The 23883-nt window shown below is 40.3% G+C and overlaps 2 protein-coding genes and 1 long non-coding RNA gene across 5 annotated transcripts; 1 reads left to right on the top strand and 2 right to left on the bottom strand.

Moving 5' to 3' along the window:
- The first annotated feature begins 16 nt into the window (after positions 1-16).
- LOC5505982 (6-phosphofructo-2-kinase/fructose-2,6-bisphosphatase) lies at positions 17-8839 on the top strand. Its single transcript, XM_001626669.3, has 18 exons — positions 17-385; positions 1079-1219; positions 2174-2270; positions 2700-2763; positions 2830-2904; positions 3059-3115; positions 3565-3683; positions 3992-4053; positions 4140-4213; positions 4790-4861; positions 4936-4989; positions 5641-5736; positions 6571-6675; positions 7167-7208; positions 7921-7962; positions 8039-8084; positions 8167-8229; positions 8692-8839. The coding sequence occupies exons 1-18, from the start codon at positions 178-180 to the stop codon at positions 8751-8753; spliced, it is 1479 nt and encodes a 492-aa protein (XP_001626719.3). The 5' UTR covers positions 17-177; the 3' UTR covers positions 8754-8839.
- LOC5505970 (L-threonine ammonia-lyase) lies at positions 8657-23342 on the bottom strand. 3 transcript variants are annotated; one of them, XM_048727868.1, is made up of 10 exons: positions 23215-23342; positions 22444-22579; positions 21805-21938; positions 21097-21255; positions 14538-14605; positions 13073-13187; positions 12565-12690; positions 12174-12275; positions 11936-12081; positions 8657-8742 (listed from the first exon to the last, which is right to left on the bottom strand). In XM_048727868.1, the coding sequence occupies exons 2-9, from the start codon at positions 22574-22576 to the stop codon at positions 11938-11940; spliced, it is 981 nt and encodes a 326-aa protein (XP_048583825.1). In that variant the 5' UTR covers positions 22577-22579; positions 23215-23342; the 3' UTR covers positions 8657-8742; positions 11936-11937. The 3 variants fall into 3 exon arrangements, with proteins under 3 accessions (XP_048583825.1, XP_048583824.1, XP_048583826.1); XM_048727867.1 differs by lacking the exon at positions 23215-23342 and adding an exon at positions 22654-22750; XM_048727869.1 differs by lacking the exons at positions 21097-21255; positions 23215-23342 and having other exon boundaries at positions 22444-22741.
- Positions 18131-19529, bottom strand: LOC125563090. The gene is made up of 2 exons (XR_007308120.1): positions 18849-19529; positions 18131-18266 (listed from the first exon to the last, which is right to left on the bottom strand). It is a non-coding gene; the product is annotated as an uncharacterized LOC125563090 (long non-coding RNA).
- Positions 23343-23883: the final 541 nt, after the last annotated feature.

Genomic DNA, 23883 nt, shown 5'->3' with positions numbered 1-23883 from the left:
AAACATAGATACTTCATGTATCATTAAAACTGCAAAATAGCGAACTGTGATTGGTGTAGAATAAGCATCGCTGGAAGCATAAAGTATTAGGGCATCGCCGGTAGAGAATATTATCAGAGTACACATTGAAAAATTGAAGTTGAACTGTTCCTAGCATTTTTCATATTCTCTTCAGCTATGTCGCAGCAGGAGATATCTTCGAGTCGACTCATGTCTCAAATGAGTACGTCTTCTGTAGAACAAGAAATCTACGATATTTTAACGGAAGAAGAGGAAGACGACGAAAGTTTCGAGGAAGAAACGCCGAGTGAAAATGGCGCTCAACGCAAACCTCGTCTGAAGCGAAAAAACACGATTACTCCGTCTGATTATAAATATAAAGTCGGTAGGTTAACCTACTGTTTATTCGTTTATAAAACAAGCCTATCTCAAGCGAACAAGGCCAAAAAGAGCCATATTATAGGGAAAGAGCGTAGAATTGTAGTGTACATTTTCCTCGGCTAAAAGATACTAAGTCGAAACCGATAAGCTATCTAAAATGAAGTGGTTTGCTATTTTTTTTATAACTCGAATAATTTTGCTTTCCGTGTGCAGGAACTTCCAGTCTGTACATATATACTTGTTGTCCAAAATTATGTTTTGTCGACAAACATAATGTTTGTAGTTGAGTCCCAACTTCTCTGTTAACATCGGCCTAGAGTTGAGGAAACAGGGAAGTCCCAACGAGCCAATGTTGAATTTGTGTTATGATGGTTATCATTCTTATAATTGAAAGAAGCTGTGACTTCGAGACAACATTATGGGGAAATATATTGTTTTCAGAGGCGGATCTAGCTTTTCGCTTAAGGAGGGTGGGGGTTGGCTCAGTGACAAAGGGGGGGGGGTAATGATTTTTTGTTACATATGGCTGGGGGCCCAAAGAGGGGGTTGAAATCCCCTAAACCCTCTTCCTAGATCTGTTACTGGTTATTTTTATTTTTTCAGATACTCAGTAAATCAGCACTTAACTTAATTAGAAGCTGCCTAAAATGGGTACACACAGATTTCTTAGTTACCAGTATTTTCCTCTACTATTTAGACTGTGCCCTCCCTGAGTACACACCACGATTTGTTAATGTTCCAACTGTCATTGTGCTGGTTGGCCTACCAGCACGAGGCAAGACTTACATGGCCAAGAAGCTTGGCCGCTATCTCAACTGGATAGGGATACAGTGTAAAGGTGAGCACAGCATTTAAAAAAGAAACAGAAGAAGGTCTGTACGCACACCTTTAAATGTATCTACAAATACTCCTCCAAACTCCTTCAAATTTGTGCATTTGTAAGAAAAAGAAGGTCTGTATTACTGAGTGGATAATTGTTCTGGATCACATACCTGTAGCAGGAATTTGTGACCCAATTGCTGATTGGTTCCCATGAATTTTGAAATTCTCTTTGGTCACAAAAATACAAATTCACCATTTTTCGAACACTTTCTGTTCACTCATACAAATGCCAAATGTGTTTTTTTGTAGCGGAGCTGTATAGAAATTGGTCATAAACTAGACGACTCAAAAATTGTGATCAGTGAGGTCATGTCACACGCTGTCAGCTATCTGTACCACTCACGTGACCAGCTCATGCGACCAGGCCAGCTAATTGATTGATTGCTCTAAACCAATGATAGACTAGTTCCAGCAAGAATTGGGGGGACTTGAAAAAGACGGGGGGAGGGGGGGATTAAGCCCATTGTCTGACTTTTGACAAATGAATAACGGAATGCATGATTGCAGAAAAGAATTGGCAAGAAAAAGTATTTAATTGAGAAAATGCAACTGATTAGCCAGAAGTGCTGAAGTGCACTGGAATGACGCCATGAGCGCGTGCTGTTGTGAAGTTTTTCATTGTCTTTTCGTTTTGCGTAGGATTAGAAATAATTCTATAAAAGAAATAAAACATTCTTTTTGTGCCTCGGTGTTTGTTTGGGAAATTCTCGAGCAGGTGTTGTTATTATGGATCCTTTTTTTATCCTCAAAAGAAATTCTAGTCTAGAAACTCTATTCTTCAGGGGGTCATACCCCTAAACTGCCCAAAGATTTTCCATATGAAAATATGGTAATAAAGCTGGCTCCACTTTTAGGCAGTGCCTAAATCTATACATTATTCATTAATGCACAAAACCTGTTGTTTTTGTAGTGTTCAATGTTGGAGAGTACAGACGGAAAGCTGTTGGAATGGATAAGCTTCATGATTTTTTCAAGGTAGACAATCAAGAAGCTCAAGCAATAAGAAGGTTGGTGTTAGCTTGTCTTATCACTATGCCAAGTATCATAAATAGAAATATGCAAAAATTTCAGCCCAAAAAATGTATCCAAGCTCGAATTCACAAATTAACCTCCCCGCTATTTATTTTATTTATTGGTTCCCCTCCTTTGTTTCAGTGCCCCCCCCCCTCCCCTTCAGGAAATGCTGTGAATCAAAATCAAAATTCCTGTGAATTGTGTTTTTTAGATTACTTCTTTTGGATGCAATGGGGCTTATTTGAAATTTCTTTTTGTGGTTTTTGTTTCTGCTGAGTTTTTTTCATTAGGAGCTGGTTTTCTAAAATAGTAGTGTCATTGACGTTACAAGATTGTCATGGACTTTACAGCTTTTAAATACTTTACCATGTTTTGTTTAAATATGTTTACTTCTTACAAGGTTATCAAACTCTCTTCCACAGGCAATGCGCCATTGATTGTCTGAATGACGTCAGCTCATGGTTGGATGAAGGCGGTCAAGCTGCGGTATAGAAATTATGTATGGAACATTTTTTTAAAGAGTTAGTATTCAAGATTATTTGCAAATTTTAGATTTTTGATGCCACTAACACAACTCGCGAGAGGAGAAGAATGGTTCTTGACTATTGCAGACGCCGAGGGTACAAGGTACAGTATTATATAAAAGAAAAAACTGTTAAGAGGGTAATGAATTTTAATATAGGCACTTCAGATGACTTATCTATATTGACAGTTATTTACATAGTCATTCTTTTTGTGTGTGTGTTTTTGGCTAATTTTATTATGTTTGTATCCATTGCAGACCTTTTTTATGGAGTCAGTTTGTAATAACAGTGAGATTGTCGCCAGCAATATTAAGGTATTGCACTTTGAAGAGATGGCATAATTTACATTATGTAGAATAAAATCATTCTGGGGAAGGGGTTTTCCATTAATGGATGAACAATTAGAAACTTTTTGGGGTGGATCGAGGAAATCCACTAACAATTTTGAGCAGGGTAAAATTGCTGAAAAATGCATTACCGAAGAAACATAATGGGAAAAAAAATCAACAAGTAAATGGACAAAAATTGATATACATGCTTCTTCTGGAAAGGAGAAAAGTGCCAAAAAATGCACCCCCCCCCCTTAAAATTTATAGTGTTATTTTTCTAAGGGATAAGTAATAATGATAACCCATAATTTGCCTAGAAAATAAGAAAATAATATGAATTTACTATGGTTATTCAACTTTTTTTTGTTTTCTATTGGTGGAGGTTACTGTCACAGTTAGTAAGAGATTAATATTCTATAAACATTTATTTCCAGGAAGTAAAGGTGTTTAGTCCAGATTACAAGGAAGTGGACAAGGAGCAGGCTTTTAATGATTTCAAGGAGAGAATCAAGCACTATCAAGCCGCATATGAACCTTTAACCATGGAGGACGGGTAAGTCATTTGCAACAGTGGACTTTTATTACACTTAATTTGTACGTGCCTTTGATGAGCCATTTATTTGATGAGCATGGGGTTTAAAAGGGGCATATTACTTTTACAAAAGTATGAGCACTAGAAGTGCTGTTAGGTAATAATGCCAGGACTCTTGATAAAGGCATTGTTGCTGAGAAAATCACTCATGGATTTCAAATAGTATGGGTGGATTATTGATTTCAAACAGTTTATGACAATGAATGACTTTATCCCCATATTAATTTTGTTATTAATTTTGTTTGATAATGGTTTTATTTCTTTATTAGTGATCTCTCATTTATCAAGATAATCAATGCTGGCGAACAATACCTTGTTAATAATATTGATGGTAAATAATGTTTCTTGTTTAGTTTTTTTTTTTTTTTTTTTTTTCATTCATAATCTTTTTTAATGTAGCATGTGTTTATATTTAAGGGTACCTTCAAAGTAAATCTGTTTACTTCCTGATGAACCTTCATGTGCGGAAGAGGTCCATCTACCTTGTTAGGGTAAGTGATAGTCATGATAAGAGACCTACACATAGACCTATTACATTAATAGTAGGTTATATGTTCCACCCTTCCCTCCAAGCCTTTAAGAATTAGTGAAATACTTGATTACCTCCATTGTTTTCGCATGTCTAGCTGTGCTCACCTCTTTTTTTCTTTTTCATAGCTGTGTTTGTCTAGTAGTTTGATTGTCTGTCTGACACTCTAAATTTTTCTTCTGTGTCTTATCTCTCTGTTTTGACTGTCCATTATATATCTGTCTTTCTCTCTACTTGTTAAGAGTACTGTATATAGATTGTTTTTTATACCTTCATCAGAAATCTTTAAAATATACTTGGTACTAGAAAATAATAATTATGATCACTCCACAGAACACCTCAGTCTACATGTTATCGACTTATAATTGTGTTTAATATGTACTGAAGTTTTCTAACAGAGTAATGTGTCATCTTTTACTGACTGCTTATCTTTTATCCACACATTTTTTTTGGGTTTAATGATACAGAATTTGACGTGTTTTATGCTTATGTCGGTCTCTCCATAATAAGTTCTCTGTCTTGGTTTCTTTATGTTTAGCATGCAGAGTGTGAAAACAATGTTCATCAACTACTTGGCGGTGATACAGACCTAACAAAACGAGGGGATGAGGTTTGTACTGTATTATACATTTGATTATGAATAAAAAGCACTGAGAGTTCAAATGTCATTCTTTTGTATTTCAGTTTGCTCAAACTCTGGCTGCATTCATCAACGAGCAGGATATACCTGACCTCAAGGTGTGGTTTTTTATCAAAGGCATTTATTAGGTTGTTTAACCTACGGGAGGTAGGTTAAACAACCAACCTCTCAATATGAATACGGTATATACTTTTTTTATAATACACACTTTTTCACACGCAGATTATCTCCAAAATTGGGGTGTGTATTATACACGAAACATCTTGTTTGAGAGGTTGAAAAATTTACAAAGGCCCTTGAGTATTTTGGCCAGCGAATAGTTAGTCAAAGTTATTTAAATTCCACGGTGTTATTTTGAAATACCAAATCTAAATCAATGAAAAAGTCTGGAGAGCACGCCTTGAAGGACTTGGAGAGAAAGAAGTCTACTTGTTTTCGATGTCTGAGGCGAGCGTAACGATTATTTTTCAAAAAACTTCTCATCTAGGATTTTGTCAATTATAGTTACTTTTCTTTTTGCCAAAAATGACCTAAAAAATCAGGGTGTGTGTTATACATAAGTGCATACTGTACCATATATCAGTAAATATGGTATGTTTAGATATGCAATGGCTGCAGAAGAATATTTTGTGATGAGGGAAGCAAGCCTCAGTTAGTCACAGTATATGTGTACTGCATTGGGGAAATATAGTCCTGTATGCTTTTATCTGTAATCAATTTGAATTTGTTGCTGGTCATGTTGTTGCTAGGTGTGGACAAGCCAGCTCAAGAGAGCTGTCCAAACGGCAAAGTACATCCAGCATGCTCCTGTGGAACCTTGGAAGGCCCTTAATGAGATTGATTATGTAAGTTTAGGGGAGAGGGGGTGGGAAATGAGATCCATTAGGTAAGTTTAGGGGAGAGGGGGTGGGGAATGGGATTGATTATGTAAGTTTAGGGGAGAGGGGGTGGGAAATGAGATCTATTAGGTAAGTTTAGGGGAGAGGGGGTGGGGAATGGGATTGATTATGTAAGTTAAGGGGAGAGGGGGTAGGGAATGAGATTGATTAGGTATGTAAGTTTAGGGGAGAGGGGGTGGAGAATGAGATTGATTAGGTATGTAAGTTTAGGGGAGAGGTGGTGGGGAATGGGATTGATTATGTAAGTTTAGGGGAGAGGGGGTGGGGAATGGGATTGATTAGGTATGTAAGTTTAGGGGAGAGGGGGTGGGGAATGGGATTGATTAGGTATGTAAGTTTAGAGGGAGAAGGGGGGGATGGAATTGATTATGTAAGTTTAGGGGAGAAGTGGTGGGAAATGAGATTGATTAGGTATGTAAGTTTAGGGGAGAGGGGGTTAGGAGTGAGATTTATTAGGTATGTAAGTTAAGGGGAGAGGGGGTAGGGAATGAGATTGATTAGGTGTGTAAGTTTAGGGGAGAGGGGGTGGGGAATGAGATTGATTATGTAAGTTTAGGGTAGAGAGGGTGGGGAATGAGATTGATTATGTAAGTTAAGGGGAGAGGGGGTAGGGAATGAGATTGATTAGGTATGTAATTTTAGGGGAGAAGGGGTGGGTAATGAGATTGATTACTTATGTTTTTTTAATAGATGCTAATTGTCATTTTTATCTTATAAAATGTAAGATTATCAAACATTTATTTTTTCTGATATCTTGTATTCCATACTCCAATATCATAGGGAATCTACGATGGCCGACCTGTCAGTGACTTGAATACCATGGGCCCTGATGACATAAAAGCTCGCCACAAGAACATGTTTATCTACAGATATCCTCTAGGAGAGGTCAGATAGCTTATTATCTCAAGGGCAGGGAGGCACTGTGCCATACTAAAAACTCTTGATCCACTTAGAAGCATGGGTGGCCTAGCGTGTGTAGTGCGTTGGCCTCCACTGTGGCCCAGGTTTTAATTCTGGCTGTAACTGAGGATTTTTCCGAGTTCATGCCTTAATTTGAATTTGTGTCACAAATGAGTTGAAGTTATTCTCCTGTGTTTCCAGCTACTAACTCTTCAAGCTTTTAACCTTAACATTTTTGTGTGCTTGCATGCACTTTTGCTTACCAAAACAGCAGGGGAGACTTTTGGTTTGAGATACTGTAGTTGACTGTAGCAAGTCTCTTACAAATAGGTATCTACCATCTTTTGAGCAGACCTGATCAAGTGTGTGTGGCTCAGGCTTGTCAAAAACCCTACTCTCCTTGCATAACTTTGTGTTTCAGTTTTTTCCTTGGGAGAGTTCAATTCTCATGACGTTTTTATTATTATTCTGTTCAGTCATACAGCGATGTCTGTGCAAGACTGGAGCCTGTCATAATGGTAAAATGAATCCCCGTCCATCATAATCACCCATAAAGATGTGTAAATACCCTCTCCCCTAAGGACAGCCACGCCATGGCACAGGATAACCAGGCTTGAAGCCGCATTGTCAATTTACTTCCGGCCGATTACGTAAAATCTCCGATGATTTTTAACGGAAAATGCGAAAAATATTTCAAAATATTGAAAGCATTGAAAGCGGATGGCATATTTAATATCTCAGATTTTAATATATTCTTTTGTCTTTTAACGTTTGAGGTTTCTGTCGGACCTCCGGAAGTAAACTGGTGACAATGCGGCTTTAAGCAATTTAAAAGTTGCAATCGCAAAAGGGATTGTGGAATCTTTTAGCTTGACAAGGTTCATTGTTCTATATTCAAATGGCTCCATGATCCAGCTTCTTTATCCATAGTCTCCTTAAACATTCTAGTTCTGTCACAATGTATGGGTGCATGACAGCTACTACAACTGTAAAGACCAAGTTTTCTTGAAACCAAAGCAACAACATCTTGTATAGCTTTACCTTAATTCCACATCACATGTACTTTTAAGTCCAAACCTCTGACAAATGTGTATGCATGGCATTGTCTCCTACAATTTTTTACCTCTTTAATACACTCCAGTGGCCTTGATTGTTTTATTCAGTGCAATGCATTAATTTGTTGGCATATTGGGCAACCCACATCATTGTGTACTGTATCTTGTTCTGCAGGAACTGGAGCGACAAAACAATGTTGTGTTGATAGTCCACGAGGTACATAAATAAGTCCTTTTTGTTTTTCAGCCTATAAAATCCATGCTTACTTTATGGTTATTGTGTATTTTCTCAGGCAGTGATGCAGATTATCATGGCATACTTCACAAACCACACGCCAGGTAAAAAAAAACAACAACAACAATCTAATGGTGATTTAAAAAATATATATTTATTTCACACTCTGCTTTATTTATTATCCAGATGAAATCCCAAACCTAGACATCCCTCTGCACACAGTATTCAAGCTAACACCAATAGCTTATGGTATGTGTCACAGCTCTTTTCTATATAAGGGACGTTAACGTTGACATGGTCAGACGGATAATAATGGCGAACACTAAAGATTTTCCCATGTGTTGAAAATCTATGTTAGCCTGAAACCTTTGGCTATCTGTCCGTGGTCACAGTGATGAGAGTGTTGACCCAGCACACTACCCAGCTATACACCTTTCATAGGTAATATTTAATTATTTTCCTGGTGACTACCCTATTTTGCACATCCTTTTGTCTTTTGAGCAAATCATTTAAAAAAAAAAACTTCCCTAAACATCTTGAGAATAAATAGTCACAAATATTGGTTGGAGAAAGCTTTAGATTGACTTTTGAGCAAATCATTTTGAAAAAAAAATTTTTCCCTAAACATTTTGAGAATAAATTGACAGATAGCTTAGATTGTTTTTTAGTCACTAATGTTACAGATTGAATAATAAAAAACATTTGTTTCAGGGTGTCGAGTAGAAAGATTTCCATTGGAGGCACCTGTAAGTCCAGCATCTCCTGAAAAGTAAAACCTCAATTTATTTTGTCTTCCATGGGTATATACTGATACAGTATTAATGCTCCAACAGAAAATTAGGAATGAAGCCATGGATTTTAGCCAAGTGAAATATCTTCTATGTTATTTTCAAGCTTTTCTCTACATTATTCTATATTCTTGCTGTATGTGTAAAATACACTATGGAGTGGTTTTAAATATCTATGGAACATGCTTTAGCTTATCAAGCACTATTTCACTCAAATAATTTTCTTCTCTTTTTTTTTGGCTGGCTTTGTTTCATGGTTTTATAAAAACCACTCTAAAATATGGAGACAGTTTTATAAGCAGGCTTATGTAGATACTATGAAGGCTGATCAATAGGATTATAGTAGAGCAAAATGATATAGAGTGGTTTTCATTAGTCTAACTTGTGAAACAAAGTGTGATAGTCAAAGGGTAATAGTCAGTAAAACACAAAAGAGAACAGGTTAATGAAAATCACTCTATTGATATAAATCATTGTTTAATTTGATGAAAGTAATGTATGAGGCTGTATTTAGATAAACGCCGTACCTAGAGAATTCTTAAATTATCAGAGATATTTATTGTAATAAATACTAAAAAGTAAAATAATGCGATGTTTTATTCCAAGTATATTAATATCTTATTTCATCTTGTGTTTTTGAGTTTGATACAAAGACGCTTCCTGTATTTAACCCTTTTATTACTATTACGCCCTGAGGCGCCTGTAAAATATAAGCCAGAACCAAGCCAAAACCAAGCCATACGCCTAAACGCCAGAAATGCAAACCATACATCACCAGAGCCGGATACTCATGGATTCTTCCAAGGCGCATCCAAGCAATGTAATAGAATTGACTCTATTGTCAAGATCAACCTCGATTTCTGACCAACGAAACAAATGCTTAACGATACCGTAGACCCAAATGGATTCATTTCGGGTGAAATTTTTTTATTATGCCATTCGATGACAATAGGCACACTCTAGATGTTAGCAAAAAAATACCAACAAAATCTTAAATACTCCGCCAGATATTCAAGAAATCCGAATTCGAACGAGTGTAGCGTTATTCTCGAAGGTGTCAATAATCCCATAATCCTGTTTCAAAGTCCCGCGATCAACATCCGGGTAACTGATTTTTACCGCTTTTCCCTCTAATTAGCATACAAGCGCGTCAGTATTATTATCGACGTTTTATCCGAGATTTATCCGTATTTATATCAACTTAATAAGCGTTTACTCTAAATTTTGCATAGTTGTAAACTACGCCAAGATTAAATGAGAATCCTTGGCTTCCGAAGAAGGCTAAGCGAGGAAGAAAGCCTGAAACAGAGAGTTGTCTCCGTTCGCGGTCTTTTTAAGTTTTCCGCGCTCTTTTCTTCGGTGCAAGCTCGCTTCAGTCTAGGCATCTTCCTTCACTTGCACGACTAGCGCTATGACATGTAAGCGCCTAAGAGTTTTCCCGCTGCGTGTAGAGCATGCAATGTGATTGGTTGCCATACGCGGCTCTATTTGCTCTTCGTCTGTCATTACTGTCACGCTTCCTCTAATGTTTACACAACTTCAATCCCCGATATCTCGCAATCAAATTTCACCCCATCTTAATCTAAATATGTGAATTAAAGGTACACTTCTAACCGCCCGATTCCTGCGCAACTTGGCAAGCGTCTAGTATAGATATTGTTCTGTCACACCGTGCCGCGGATAATAAATAGTTTTTTTTGCTACGGACTTAATTAGCGCGTTGTAGCCAAAGAAGCAAAATTATTCCACGCCTAACTTTGACCCTTGATTATTAATCAACGAGGCTGTGTGACGTGAAATGTAGACACGGTTTGTCAGTTCAGTACAGGACGAAAGATATAAAGCAGATCCCGGGAGGTTACGCGCTTTTGGTGTGTATAAATAATTCGCATGTTTAAAAGTGGTCGATTTCGCACTTCGGACCAGGCAAAAGCTCTCAAAATTAAGCGCGTATAAAAAATGATTATTTTAGGAGGAAAGTACAATCATTAAGCTTTAAATTGATATATAGTTTGTTGGCCTTTGCTTTAATCCGACGCGAGCGCGAGCGATTTTGCCGGCAAAATCGGGGTAAAAGACAAAATTCTGAACTACAAATAGAGACAAGCAAACACAGATCAAGTCACAAATAGATACCTTTAATGCACTCTGTCAGGTCCCATTTTACAGCCATCAGCCACAATAATCAATGCTAAAACCCACATTAGAAGCGAGTCACCATCTTTAGGCTAAATTGCGTGCCTGCACTGCATCATGGGAGTCTCGGAAACACCTTGACAGAGAGGCAGGAAAACTCCTCCCCCCATAATCATAACAGTTTTTTTTTATAAATCTCTTTGCCCCAAAGCCAAACAAAACAGTTCCAGGTCCAAGGAACCCAGAATAAGCCTGTTAACAATTTTTTTAATAAGGTTGGGTAGCAACGATGGTCCATATTGGAGAGTAGGAGGCCATTCACTAGAAAATTCCTTTCTCACTCGGAAGAGCCCAAACTAGATTACCATTAATTAAAATTATCCCATTGAATCAACCTCAGCGTGCAAACAACCACAAGCACAGCATTAATTATGCCCAAATAGACTTTATGATGTCCTAAGGCACTCCAGATGTGAAAAAAAACTGTAATTTTTAAGCAAATTACAAGCAAAACTGTTGTAAGCAACAGGCTGTAGCAGTGCCGTCGCTAGAAAGAAAAGGCACTGCAGTGCATTGTTGGAAACTTCAAGGCATACCGCCGTCTTGGGTCAGCAGTAGCTTTTAACTGATAGTGTTAGACTTGAGATAGGGGGGGGGGGAGGTTTGTGTTTTCAGTCTGTTTTTCTTACAATTTTGCTCAAAAGTAAAAGGGTTAAAGAACCCCATGGCCTTCCTGTGGCTATTTGTACTTTTTAGACAAAATAAAGAGAATTATATTCATGTCAACCCCTCCCATGCAGACCTTGTACTTCCCCCTGGAGTCACCTCTCCATCCTCCCCATGGTAATCATGTACACCCCCTGGAGTCACCTCTCCACCCTCCCCATGGTAATCTAGTACTTCCCCTGGGAGTCACCTCTCCACCCTCCCCATGGTAATCATGTACACCCCCTGGAGTCACCTCTCCACCCTCCCCATGGCAATCCTGTACACCCTCTGGAGTCACCTTTTCATGCCTCTTGTGTACTTACCTTCAGCCAAACTTCTGAATTATCATCTTGAGGTTTTTCATACTGATATTGCTTCCGCATGCTACAATAGCAACAGTCTTCCCCTCCCATCTCTGTCTAGTCTTGATGTACGAGGCAAATGACACCCCAGCAGACCCTTCTACTATCTGTCACAATAAAAACAGTTCAGTTGGAGTTATCCCACTCAAACCACAGGGCGCAGTTGATCACAGGCAGAATGCTCTTAACTTAATGTCACCTTGTGGTGCTTGTCCATGACTTCATAAACTGCTTTGGCAATTTCTTCCTCAGTGACTACAACCCAATCATCCACAACTTCTTGACAAACAGGGAATGCTACCTGTCAAAGCCATCAACACAATGTGAATAGGGCAGAGAACTATAATTTTAACAAAATAGTGGTTTAAAAGGTCATTGGAAATGGTGAAATTGCAAAGCTTCCATCAATCAGATAAATGGTGATAATACAAAGAATAAAATGATGTCACTGTAGATTATGGTTATAATGATGTTGATGATGACAATGGTAAAATGAGGTGATCACCAGCATGATGATATATGAAGAGACATTGATGATGATAACTACTGGTTCTAAAGGTTTTCATCAAGAATAATAACGGCACACTTACTGATCCCTGTTCAGCACCTCCTGAAGTACCATCAGATAACGTATCACCAGATGGCATTTCCAGGATTTTCCCTGCCTGGACAGACTTAGACATGACAGGCGACATCTCTGTTTCACAGCCCACAACCTGAGTAGCAGAAAAATAATCACCAATTGCTTGGGTTGAATACATCAACACCAAGTAGCCCATTAAAGGTGGATGTCTCTCAATGAAATGTAAAAAGAACACACCAGTTTTGTGCCTTTTGGTAAATGAAGCCTGGTGCAAGCTGGATAACTACTGTAGTCCAGCAGACTGAGCAGATACAAAAGAGACATGATGGCCCTATAATAATCACTACCTACACCACCCTTTTCTTTCATGTTGTGACAACTTTTACTGCAAACTTTTCCGCCAAAGGACAGAATACCAGCAGAAAAAGTTGTGAGTTTCTTCCAATGTCTTTGTCAAAACAGAGAAATGGATTGGTTGGTTATTCCCTAAGCAGGCCTTTTTTTACTTGTAGTACCTGTATTGAAGGCTTAACAGCTTTGAGGTATGAAGCGATGCCTCCAATCAGACCTCCTCCCCCAACAGCCACGAACACCACATCAACAGAGGGAAGATCCTGATACAACTCCAACCTGTCACACAATCACATTCTAGTCTGTCACACAATCACATTCTAGTCTGTCACACAATCACATTCTAGTCTGTCACACAATCACATTAATGCACCATTACACTCCACACTCTTATTAGCCTGTTAATAACATTATATGGTTTATGATCCATGGATAAATTACAATGACTCTCCCTCTACCCATGGGCATTACAATGACACCTAACCCCTCTACCCATGGGCGTTACAATGACACCTAACCCCTTTACCCATGGGCGTTACAATGACACCTAACCCCTCTACCCATGGGCGTTACAATGACACCTGACCCCACTACCCATGGGCGTTACAATGACACCTAACCCCTCGTCCCATGGGTGGGGCAGTGCAACCTAACCCTTCTATGCATAAGTGTGGTAATGACATCTTACTCCTCTACCCATGGGTGTGACAATGACACCTGAACCCTCGTCCCATGGGCGTTACAATGACACCTGAACCCTCGTCCCATGGGCGTTACAATGACACCTGAACCCTCGTCCCATGGGCGTTACAATGACACCTGAACCCTCGTCCCATGGGTGGGGCAGTGCAACCTAACCCTTCTATGCATAGGTGTGGTAATGACATCTTACTCCTCTACCCATGGGTGTGACAATGACACCTAACCCCACTACCCATGTAGGGCAATGACACCTAACCACACTACCCATGTAGGGCAATGACACCTAACCCCACTACGCATGGGTGTGACAATGACACCTAACCCCACTACCCATGTAGGGCAATGACACCTAACCCCACTACCCATGGGTGTGACAATGACACCTAACCCCAATACCCATGTAGGGCAATGACACCTAACCCCACTACCCATGGGTGTGACAATGACACCTAACCCCACTACCCATGTAGGGCAATGACACCTAACCCCACTACATATGTAGGGCAATGACACCTTACCCCACTACCCATGGGTGTGACAATGACACCTAACCCCACTACCCATGTAGGGAAATGAACACTAACCCCTATACTTATAGCTTATAGGAATGGCAATTGTACCTGGCCCCTCTACTAATGGGTGTGGCAATGAAAACTAGCTGCATAACCCATAAGTGTAGCAATGACATGTAATCCCCTTTACCCATGGTTGGGGCAATAACAGCTAACCCAACTACCCATGGGTGTGGCAATTACACCTCACCCCTTGTAATCTTTCAATATGTAAACTATATACTGTATAGTCCCTTTCCTAAAATTATTTCTTGACAAAGTGTCCTCTAATATAATACCTATGTCTTCTTTCTGCCATTTTTGCTGTATATCAGAGTGCTACACTACATAATACAGTTTATATGACTATTCTCACCCTAGAGTTCCTTGTCCCTCCATGACATCCCAGTCATTTGAAGGAGATACATAGGGGATTTCTTTGTCCTAATTGCAAGATAGAAAAGACATTTAGTAAATCTTGCTGAGGTATGTTTGTAAGATACAATAACAGTTAGGACAGCTTGACAAAACAAAACCAGAGTGAACAGAAACAGGTGAGTTTATACCACAAATGGAAATATCTTATACACATGGCAAAATTTTGTGACTTTATGTGTTGTGGTTTGGTGGAAAACAGTTGAGATGTATCAGATGGAGCCCATGTCAACGTCCAGCTTTAAATGATGCCATTGCATTTTAAAGCCCAACAATCTGACTTGTATGACACAAGAAGGATGAAGAAATGACACAAAGAAGGATAAGGAACCCTATGCAAATGAAGTTTTCATATCAGTATTGGATTAAGTTCATTTGAATCACTGGGAAAGTTGAATCTTTTTAAATAATTAGAATTTTGAATATTCAAAACAAAAACTAGGTCTACAGTACGATGACCAGGTCTGTATCACTTAATATTAAAATTGCTTTATCTTTTTTGTGGAGGGCCAAATGCTCATGATTTTTTCTAAGACGACTAAAAATTTTTTTCACATTTTCACATTTTATTGATTTATATGGTATTTTCTGTTTGAACATAGTGGGAATAGTTCCGTAGCAGCAGGCATAGTTCCGATCACTCAAAATTTCTGTCATCTGTTTTGAGTTTTTTTCAATTGAGAATCAATAAAAACATATTTACTTCCTTTTCGCTAAAAACTAATGTATAAAAATGATTTTAACTTTGCAATGCAGCAGGTTAACAAACCAACAATCGTCAATGGGCTTTCGCTCGCGTGTCGCTAACAAATCCATATTGCAATCATAAATAAAATGGTCTGATATAATTTTTCCAAAATAAATGCCACAACCCACACAAATACTGAAACTGCAAATTGTGCAAAATGAAAAAAATGTAGAGGATAAGGTTAGCCTAGAATTGGGTGATTTATTTTGATAATTTTCGTGCACAAGAGCTCAACAAAAAGTTGTTTTTATTTACAAGAACAAAATGTGAATGCCAATGCCTTGTTGTCATTCTTTTAAGAGTTCTGCAAAAACAATCCCCTATCATTTTGTAAGTTAGCCAGCTAATGTTTTAAGTATGGTTAATCTTGGCCGTTTTATTTAATTATCCTAGCATATCGATATATTGATCACAGTTTCAGTAATTATTTTAATATAGAATAATATTATATTGAACGCTAACAATATCAAGGAGGTTGTCTTTAAAATTTCAGCCAAATGACTGAAATAAGGCCCACATAATAAAAAATAACCGTTTAGAATTAAAATTACTGGGATTAATATGATAAGTTGAGAACAGGATAATCAAATCAATCCTTTTCGCGGCTTTATATCTGCAGTCAAACCAAAACACACTATGGCGGCAGGGTGATACGGAACTATTCCCACGTCCTATGGGAAGCACGAAAAACTAAAAGCAATGTTAAATCGAAAAAATCGCATCTAGTCAGAAAAAAGCCATATACATTAACAGACATTCTTTCTTCTAAGCATTCATATAAAAACTAGACGCTGCACCAGCATTAACTTGGGCTACAAAAGGAATCACTGAAAAATGTAGTCTGCATTTTGTACCTGCTGGTGAGCTGTTTTCTTGGGGGCTCGTACACTTAAAAGCCCGTGCAAACTGCACCAGCACCAGCCGCCAGTGCTGGCAAATATTTGCTCGACTGACAATAGGACAAAGGTAATGTCAAAATGGGAAATTGACTTTCTGACATTTCCTTTGTCTTGTGGTCAGTCGAGCAAGAATTCTCCAGCAATGCTGGCTTGTGCTGGCGCAGTATGCATACTAGGAAATCCTAGGAATTTTTTAGGAAGTTTAATCATATTTTGTTAACAGCTTTAGATCAAACTTAGGAAATCTTAGGAAATTCCTAGGAATTCCTAGGAATACCTGGAAATTCCTAAAAACCTAGGAATCCATCTCGCACGGGTGGGGCTTTACACCGTAAGATTGTGCTAGACATACTGAAGAGTATGGGGATTTAGCATAACGAGACCGGCATTCTTGTAATAGATTTGACTGTTTATTGGGATAAGACACGCTCGCTTCTGATTGTGAACAATTAACAAGCGATAAAATGCTTGAGACACTGTTCAAAATTGCACACAAAACAAAAAACACAAAACTTTTCCAAACTTATCTTCGATGTTATTGATTCCCTTCTTTTGGAATCACATGTGTCCTTTGAAGTTGTTAGAACTAAGAAATATTTGCATTACGAGCTGCAGGGAAAAAAGGGAGATGCGGAGAAAGTCTTTTTATAACAAAACAATTCAAAATTTATCATATCTGGTTATAGAACATGCTAGACAGTCCTTGAAACAACCCTGGCCAAAATATATGGTTATACACATCTTTTAGTGTGGGTCTATCGCAGACGGCGTTTGCATTTGTGTGAGTAGTAAGCTTCCCTCCGAATTTTGCGAATGAAAAAAGTCTTCCACAAAAGCCGCCTTGCTTTTAGGCAGAGTATACCACAGACCCTGAGCATCTAAGGCTTGCCGATTAATTAGGACATTACTTATTTTAGCAACAATTATGAAAATCGCTTCAAAATAATGATACTTTCTAAACAAACCATGTGATGAAATAAGTTGGATTTATATCTCAGGAAAGGTTAATAGTTTTGTATCATTTAGGTAGTTTTGGATTGTTCAAATCTACAATATCTTCAAATGCTAAGTGATACTGAACTAGGACTGCTATGGAACTGGTTATCGTACTGTACCCTTGTCAGCTTATGTACCATCACACCCCCCTCTCATAGGTCTACCCTTGTCACCTGATGTATCATCACACCTTCCTCTCATAGGTCTACCCTTGTCACCTGATGTACCATCACACCTCCCTCTCACAGGTCTACCCTTGTCACCTTATGTACCATCAGACCTCCCTCTCATAGGTCTACCCTTGTCACCTCATGTATCATCACACCTTCCTCTCATAGGTCTACCCTTGTCACCTTGTGTATCATCACACCTCCCTCTCATAGGTCTACCCTTGTCACCTTATGTATCATCACACCTTCCTCTCATAGGTCTACCCTTGTCACCTGATGTACCATCACACCTCCCTCTCACAGGTCTACCCTTGTCACCTTATGTACCATCAGACCTCCCTCTCATGGGTCTCCCTTGTCACCTTATGTACCATCACACCCCCCTCTCATAGGTCTACCCTTGTCACCTGATGTATCATCACACCTTCCTCTCATAGGTCTACCCTTGTCACCTGATGTACCATCACACCTCCCTCTCACAGGTCTTCCCTTGTCACCTTATGTACCATCAGACCTCCCTCTCATAGGTCTACCCTTGTCACCTCATGTATCATCACACCTTCCTCTCATAGGTCTACCCTTGTCACCTTGTGTATCATCACACCTCCCTCTCATAGGTCTACCCTTGTCACCTTATGTATCATCACACCTTCCCCTCATAGGTCTACCCTTGTCACCTGATGTACCATCACACCTCCCTCTCACAGGTCTACCCTTGTCACCTTATGTACCATCAGACCTCCCTCTCATAGGTCTACCCTTGTCACCTTATGTACAATCAGACCTTCCTCTCATAGGTCTACCCTTGTCACCTCATGTACCATCAGACCTTCCTCTCATAGGTCTACCCTTGTCACCTTATGTACCATCAGCAACAATTATGAAAATCGCTTCAAAATAATGATACTTTCTAAACAAACGATGTGATGAAATAAGTTGGATTTATATCTCAGGAAAGGTTAATAGTTTTGTATCATTTAGGTAGTTTTGGATTGTTGAAATCTACAATATCTTCAAATGCTAAGTGATACTGAACTAGGACTGCTATGGAACTGGTTATCGTACTGTACCCTTGTCAGCTTATGTACCATCACACCCCCCTCTCATAGGTCTACCCTTGTCACCTGATGTATCATCACACCTTCCTCTCATAGGTCTACCCTTGTCACCTGATGTACCATCACACCTCCCTCTCACAGGTCTACCCTTGTCACCTTATGTACCATCAGACCTCCCTCTCATAGGTCTATCCTTGTCACCTCATGTATCATCACACCTTCCTCTCATAGGTCTACCCTTGTCACCTTGTGTATCATCACACCTCCCTCTCATAGGTCTACCCTTGTCACCTTATGTATCATCACACCTTCCTCTCATAGGTCTACCCTTGTCACCTGATGTACCATCACACCTCCCTCTCACAGGTCTACCCTTGTCACCTTATGTACCATCAGACCTCCCTCTCATAGGTCTACCCTTGTCACCTTATGTACAATCAGACCTTCCTCTCATAGGTCTACCCTTGTCACCTCATGTACCATCAGACCTTCCTCTCATAGGTCTACCCTTGTCACCTTATGTACCATCAGACCTTCCTCTCATAGGTCTACCCTTGTCACCTTGTGTATCATCACACCTTCCTCTCATAGGTCTACCCTTGTCACCTTATGTACCATCAGACGTCTCCCTTGTCACCTTATGTACCATCAGACCTTCATCTCATAGGTCTACCCTTGTCACCTTGTGTACCATCAGACCTTCCTCTCATAGGTCTACCCTTGTCACCTTGTGTATCATCACACCTTCCTCTCATAGGTCTACCCTTGTCACCTTGTGTATCATCAGACTCCCCTCTCATGGGTCTCCCTTGTCACCTTATGTACCATCGGACCTTTCTCTCATAGGTCTACCCTTGTCACCTTATGTACCATCAGACCTTCCTCTCATAGGTCTACCCTTGTCACCTTGTGTATCATCACACCCCCCTCTCTTGGGTCTACCCTTGTCACCTTGTGTATCATCACACCTTCCTCTCATAGGTCTACCCTTGTCACCTTGTGTATCATCACACCTCCCTCTCATAGGTCTACCCTTGTCACCTTGTGTACCATCAGACTCCCCTCTCATGGGTCTCCCTTGTCACTTTGTGTACCATCAGACCCCCCTCTCATGGGTCTCCCTTGTCACCTTATGTACCATCAGACCTTCCTCTCATAGGTCTACCCTTGTCACCTTGTGTATCATCGGACCTTTCTCTCATAGGTCTACCCTTGTCACCTTATGCACCATCAGACATTCCTCTCATAGGTCTACCCTTTTCACCTTATGTACCATCAGACCTTCCTCTCATAGGTCTACCTTTGTCACCTTATGTACAATCAGACCTTCCTCTCATAGGTCTACCCTTGTCACCTCATGTACCATCAGACCTTCCTCTCATAGGTCTACCCTTGTCACCTTATGTACCATCAGACCTTCCTCTCATAGGTCTACCCTTGTCACCTTGTGTATCATCACACCTCCCTCTCATAGGTCTACCCTTGTCACCTTATGTACCATCAGACCTCCCTCTCATAGGTCTACCCTTGTCACCTTGTGTATCATCACACCTTCCTCTCATAGGTCTACCCTTGTCACCTTATGTACCATCAGACTTTCCTCTCATAGGTCTACCCTTGCTACCTTATATACCATCAGACCTTCCTCTCATAGGTCTACCCTTGTCACCTCATGTACCATCAGACCTTCCTCTCATAGGTCTACCCTTGTCACCTCATGTATCATCAGACCTTCCTCTCACAAGTCTACCCTTGTCACCTTATGTACCATCAGACCTTCCTCTCATAGGTCTACCCTTGTCAACTTATGTACCATCACACCTCCCTCTCATAGGTCTACCCTTGTCACCTTATGTACCATCAGACCTTCCTCTCATAGGTCTACCCTTGTCATCTTGTGTACCATCAGACCTTCCTCTCATAGGTCTACCCTTGTCACCTTATGTACCATCAGACCTTCCTCTCATAGGTCTACCCTTGTCATCTTGTGTACCATCAGACCTTCCTCTCATAGGTCTACCCTTGTCACCTTATGTACCATCGGACCCCCTCTCATAGGTCTACCCTTGTCACCTTGTGTACCATCAGACCTTCCTCTCATAGGTCTACCCTTGTCATCTTATGTACCATCAGACCTTCCTCTCATAGGTCTACCCTTGTCAACTTATGTACCATTGGACCCCCCTCTCATAGGTCTACCCTTGTCACCTTATGTACCATCGGACCCCCCTCTCATAGGTCTACCCTTGTCACCTTGTGTACCATCGGACCTTCCTCTCATAGGTCTACCCTTGTCACCTTATGTACCATCGGACCCCCCTCTCATAGGTCTACCCTTGTCATCTTGTGTACCATCAGACCTTCCTCTCATACGTCTACCCTTGTCACCTTGTGTACCATCAGACCTTCCTCTCATAGGTCTACCCTTGTCACCTTATGTACCATCGGACCCCCTCTCATAGGTCTACCCTTGTCACCTTGTGTACCATCAGACCCCCTCTCATAGGTCTACCCTTGTCACCTTGTGTACCATCGGACCCCCCTCTCATAGGTCTACCCTTGTCACCTTGTGTACCATCGGACCCCCCTCTCATAGGTCTACCCTTGTCACCTTGTGTACCATGCCTACCTCAGACTCCACCCTTGCCTCATGTTCTGCCTCGGCACAGGTATGTCCAACTATCTTCACCATGGAACCATTCTCTTCAATCATTTTCTTCTTTTGTGGGTCAACCATGTCTGGGACGTAGACTACTCCTTTGATACCAAGGATACTCATTGCCTTGGACTTAGAAGCAAAGAGTTACTTTAATAGTAAATTTACATGGTCTCTCAGGTTTTAGAGGGACTCAAAATAACTCGGCACCAACACAGGTAGAATCTGTTGAAGGGAGTTGAGTGTGCAATCATGGGTCTTATATGGAAAAAGGATATAGTATTTGATAACAACCATTCAAGAGGAAATGGCCCACTACTTCATGATCAGAGGTGGGGGGGGGGGGGGAACCTAATCAAAACTAATAATAAGCATAGAATTAAATTTTACACAATTAAGACTAGGCAACTAAAGATCGTAATATAGACAGGGCACTACAATAGACCCTATATACCCCAAGATAAGAAAATATGTGAATTATAGGAACCAGGGATTGGGATGAACATCATTTTCTAACAAAATGCCCAACATTCTGGGAAAAGAGAGGCATATAAAAAATAAAAATAAAAAAAGGTTGAATTCAATAGACAACAATTAGGTGTTTTTCACTTTTTCATAAATTACCCTGTTAAAATACAGCAACGCAAAAACTTGTCATGTCTTTCTGTCTGTCAAACTTACACAAGCCAATCCATGATTGCCAGTGGACGCTGCTATTGCTCCATTCTTGATCAGTGCTGGGTCTCTTTGTTTCAGAGCAAGCAGTTTATGAAAAGCTCCCCTTGCTTTAGCTGAGCCTGTTAACTGCTCACTGTCTGAAATTTATCAATTCAACATAAATATCATTTCCTTGCTAGCAGAGGCCTCTTTTCTCTGTATTTCGCTTGGCTGGCGTTCGAGGTCTCTTTTCCTCGCAAACGCCATCCCAGCAAAATACAGAGAAAAAGAGGCCTCTGCTAGCAGGGAAAAATATTAAAACACTAATATGCAACTAAGTGGCTATGCTGTCATTGTCACTCTTATCCAGTAATTTGATCCTTGATTCAGACATCTCCTTGGTATGGAAGTCCATAGAGAATTTCCACCAATCATCCAAAAGATTCAAGGCGGATTTGAGTGGGAGGGTGTTGGGGATGGGGGGGGGGGGGGGGGAGAGAAGAAACAGAATCAAAGGGGGATGTGGGAGGAGGGGTGGAATGACCTATCGACATCGTTTAAACAGTCGGTAAACAAGATCTTGACATCACATATATCATCATATCATAAACACAGGCTTGTGATACAAGCCATAAAACAAGTCAAAGGTAGCGATTCCCTTACCCCACTTGATATAGACCTGAGCGTTCCCAAGCTTGCTAAGCCAGTGGGAGAATTCTGTCGGCGTATGGCGAACATGCGGTCGGATTAGCTCCGAAGCTTGTTCCACTTTTCTCTGGAAATCCGCCGAAGCCATGCTCTATAAAATAGACAACGTAGAACTCAGAAATCAAATCTAAACTGGAAAAATATCGCTGTACATACAACGATCACAAGGATCACAATAGATAGTTGGATTAGAGACAGACAAAGCCAGCCAAGTTGTCTTTTTTTGCAGCAAACATCGCAGTGTATTTGGAGGGAGTCTGGGTACGACAAAAATTAGCGTCCCAAACAATTGGGATCCCTGTGCGGATTTCTTCGGAGCGCATTCTCGCCATCCAAAAGCCTCTCCCGCTATCTTTTGTTTGTCGAAAGTCAGCCTGACTAACTGTGGCCTGACCGGTGTGGGGTTGGTGGAACGATAATGTTGATCGCACTATTTCCGGGCTTTTACATTTTTGTTCCCAAGCTAGAATTCCACAAATACCATTCCCTCCGGTTACCCAAATCCTAGGGCCCCCGAATGGTCTTTTGCGAGCACCCCGTTTTTTATGCGAGACCAAGCATTTTTAGTTGTTGAATAAATCGAGCAGCGAGCACATCGAAAAATATAATGCGAGCACGGCGCAAGAAAATTCGCGAGCATGCGAGCATTAGCCGAAAACTGCGAGCACATCGAAATTTCGGGGGACCATTCGGGGGCCATAAACCCTGTTTCCAGTCCCCATTTACCTTAGCCTAGATCCCATTTACTGATACATACATATCGTTTCCGGATAGCTAAATTCCGTCTCCTGGCCTAAAGTTGTTTTCTTCATCAGGACCAAATACAAACCCCGCATACATAATTGAACGTAGCAACTCAAAATGATACACAAAGCACTGATGAGTGAAAATAAAAGCCATGTTTTTTTTTTTAATATTAGCAATAATAATATAAGATATTTTGTTGATATAAATTATCGTATACCTTCACAGCGCTACCGCGGGACCTAGAGATATAGCTTGATACCATTTGCCGGTGAATAAAACGAATTAAGCATTGCTAGGCTGGTTTCCAAGGGAAACTCACCCTGCGATCGCGCGCGACCACATGGAAACCACTTTGCGATCGGAATAATACGATCGTACGGTCAAAAGCTGCGGCCGTGTGCGATCGATTGCGATTATATGGAAATGGTCATAGTATCCATCTCATGTTACTGAAGATGGATCCATCGGATGTTTGATTTAAGATATGGTTGTCAAAACAGGGCCTATAGGGGCCAGGGGAGGGGAGGGGAGGGGGAGAGTTTTTTTTCAAAGATCATAAGGATATGACCAGTAGGGGCGTGGCTATTTTCTCAATGTTACCAGTCTCGTACCCAGACGCCGCGCGATGCATGACGGTCAGGATACGGT

Source organism: Nematostella vectensis, chromosome 5, assembly GCF_932526225.1.
Source record: "Nematostella vectensis chromosome 5, jaNemVect1.1, whole genome shotgun sequence".
Taxonomy (NCBI): domain Eukaryota; kingdom Metazoa; phylum Cnidaria; class Anthozoa; order Actiniaria; family Edwardsiidae; genus Nematostella; species Nematostella vectensis.
This window is presented reverse-complemented; position numbering and strand designations above follow the sequence as displayed.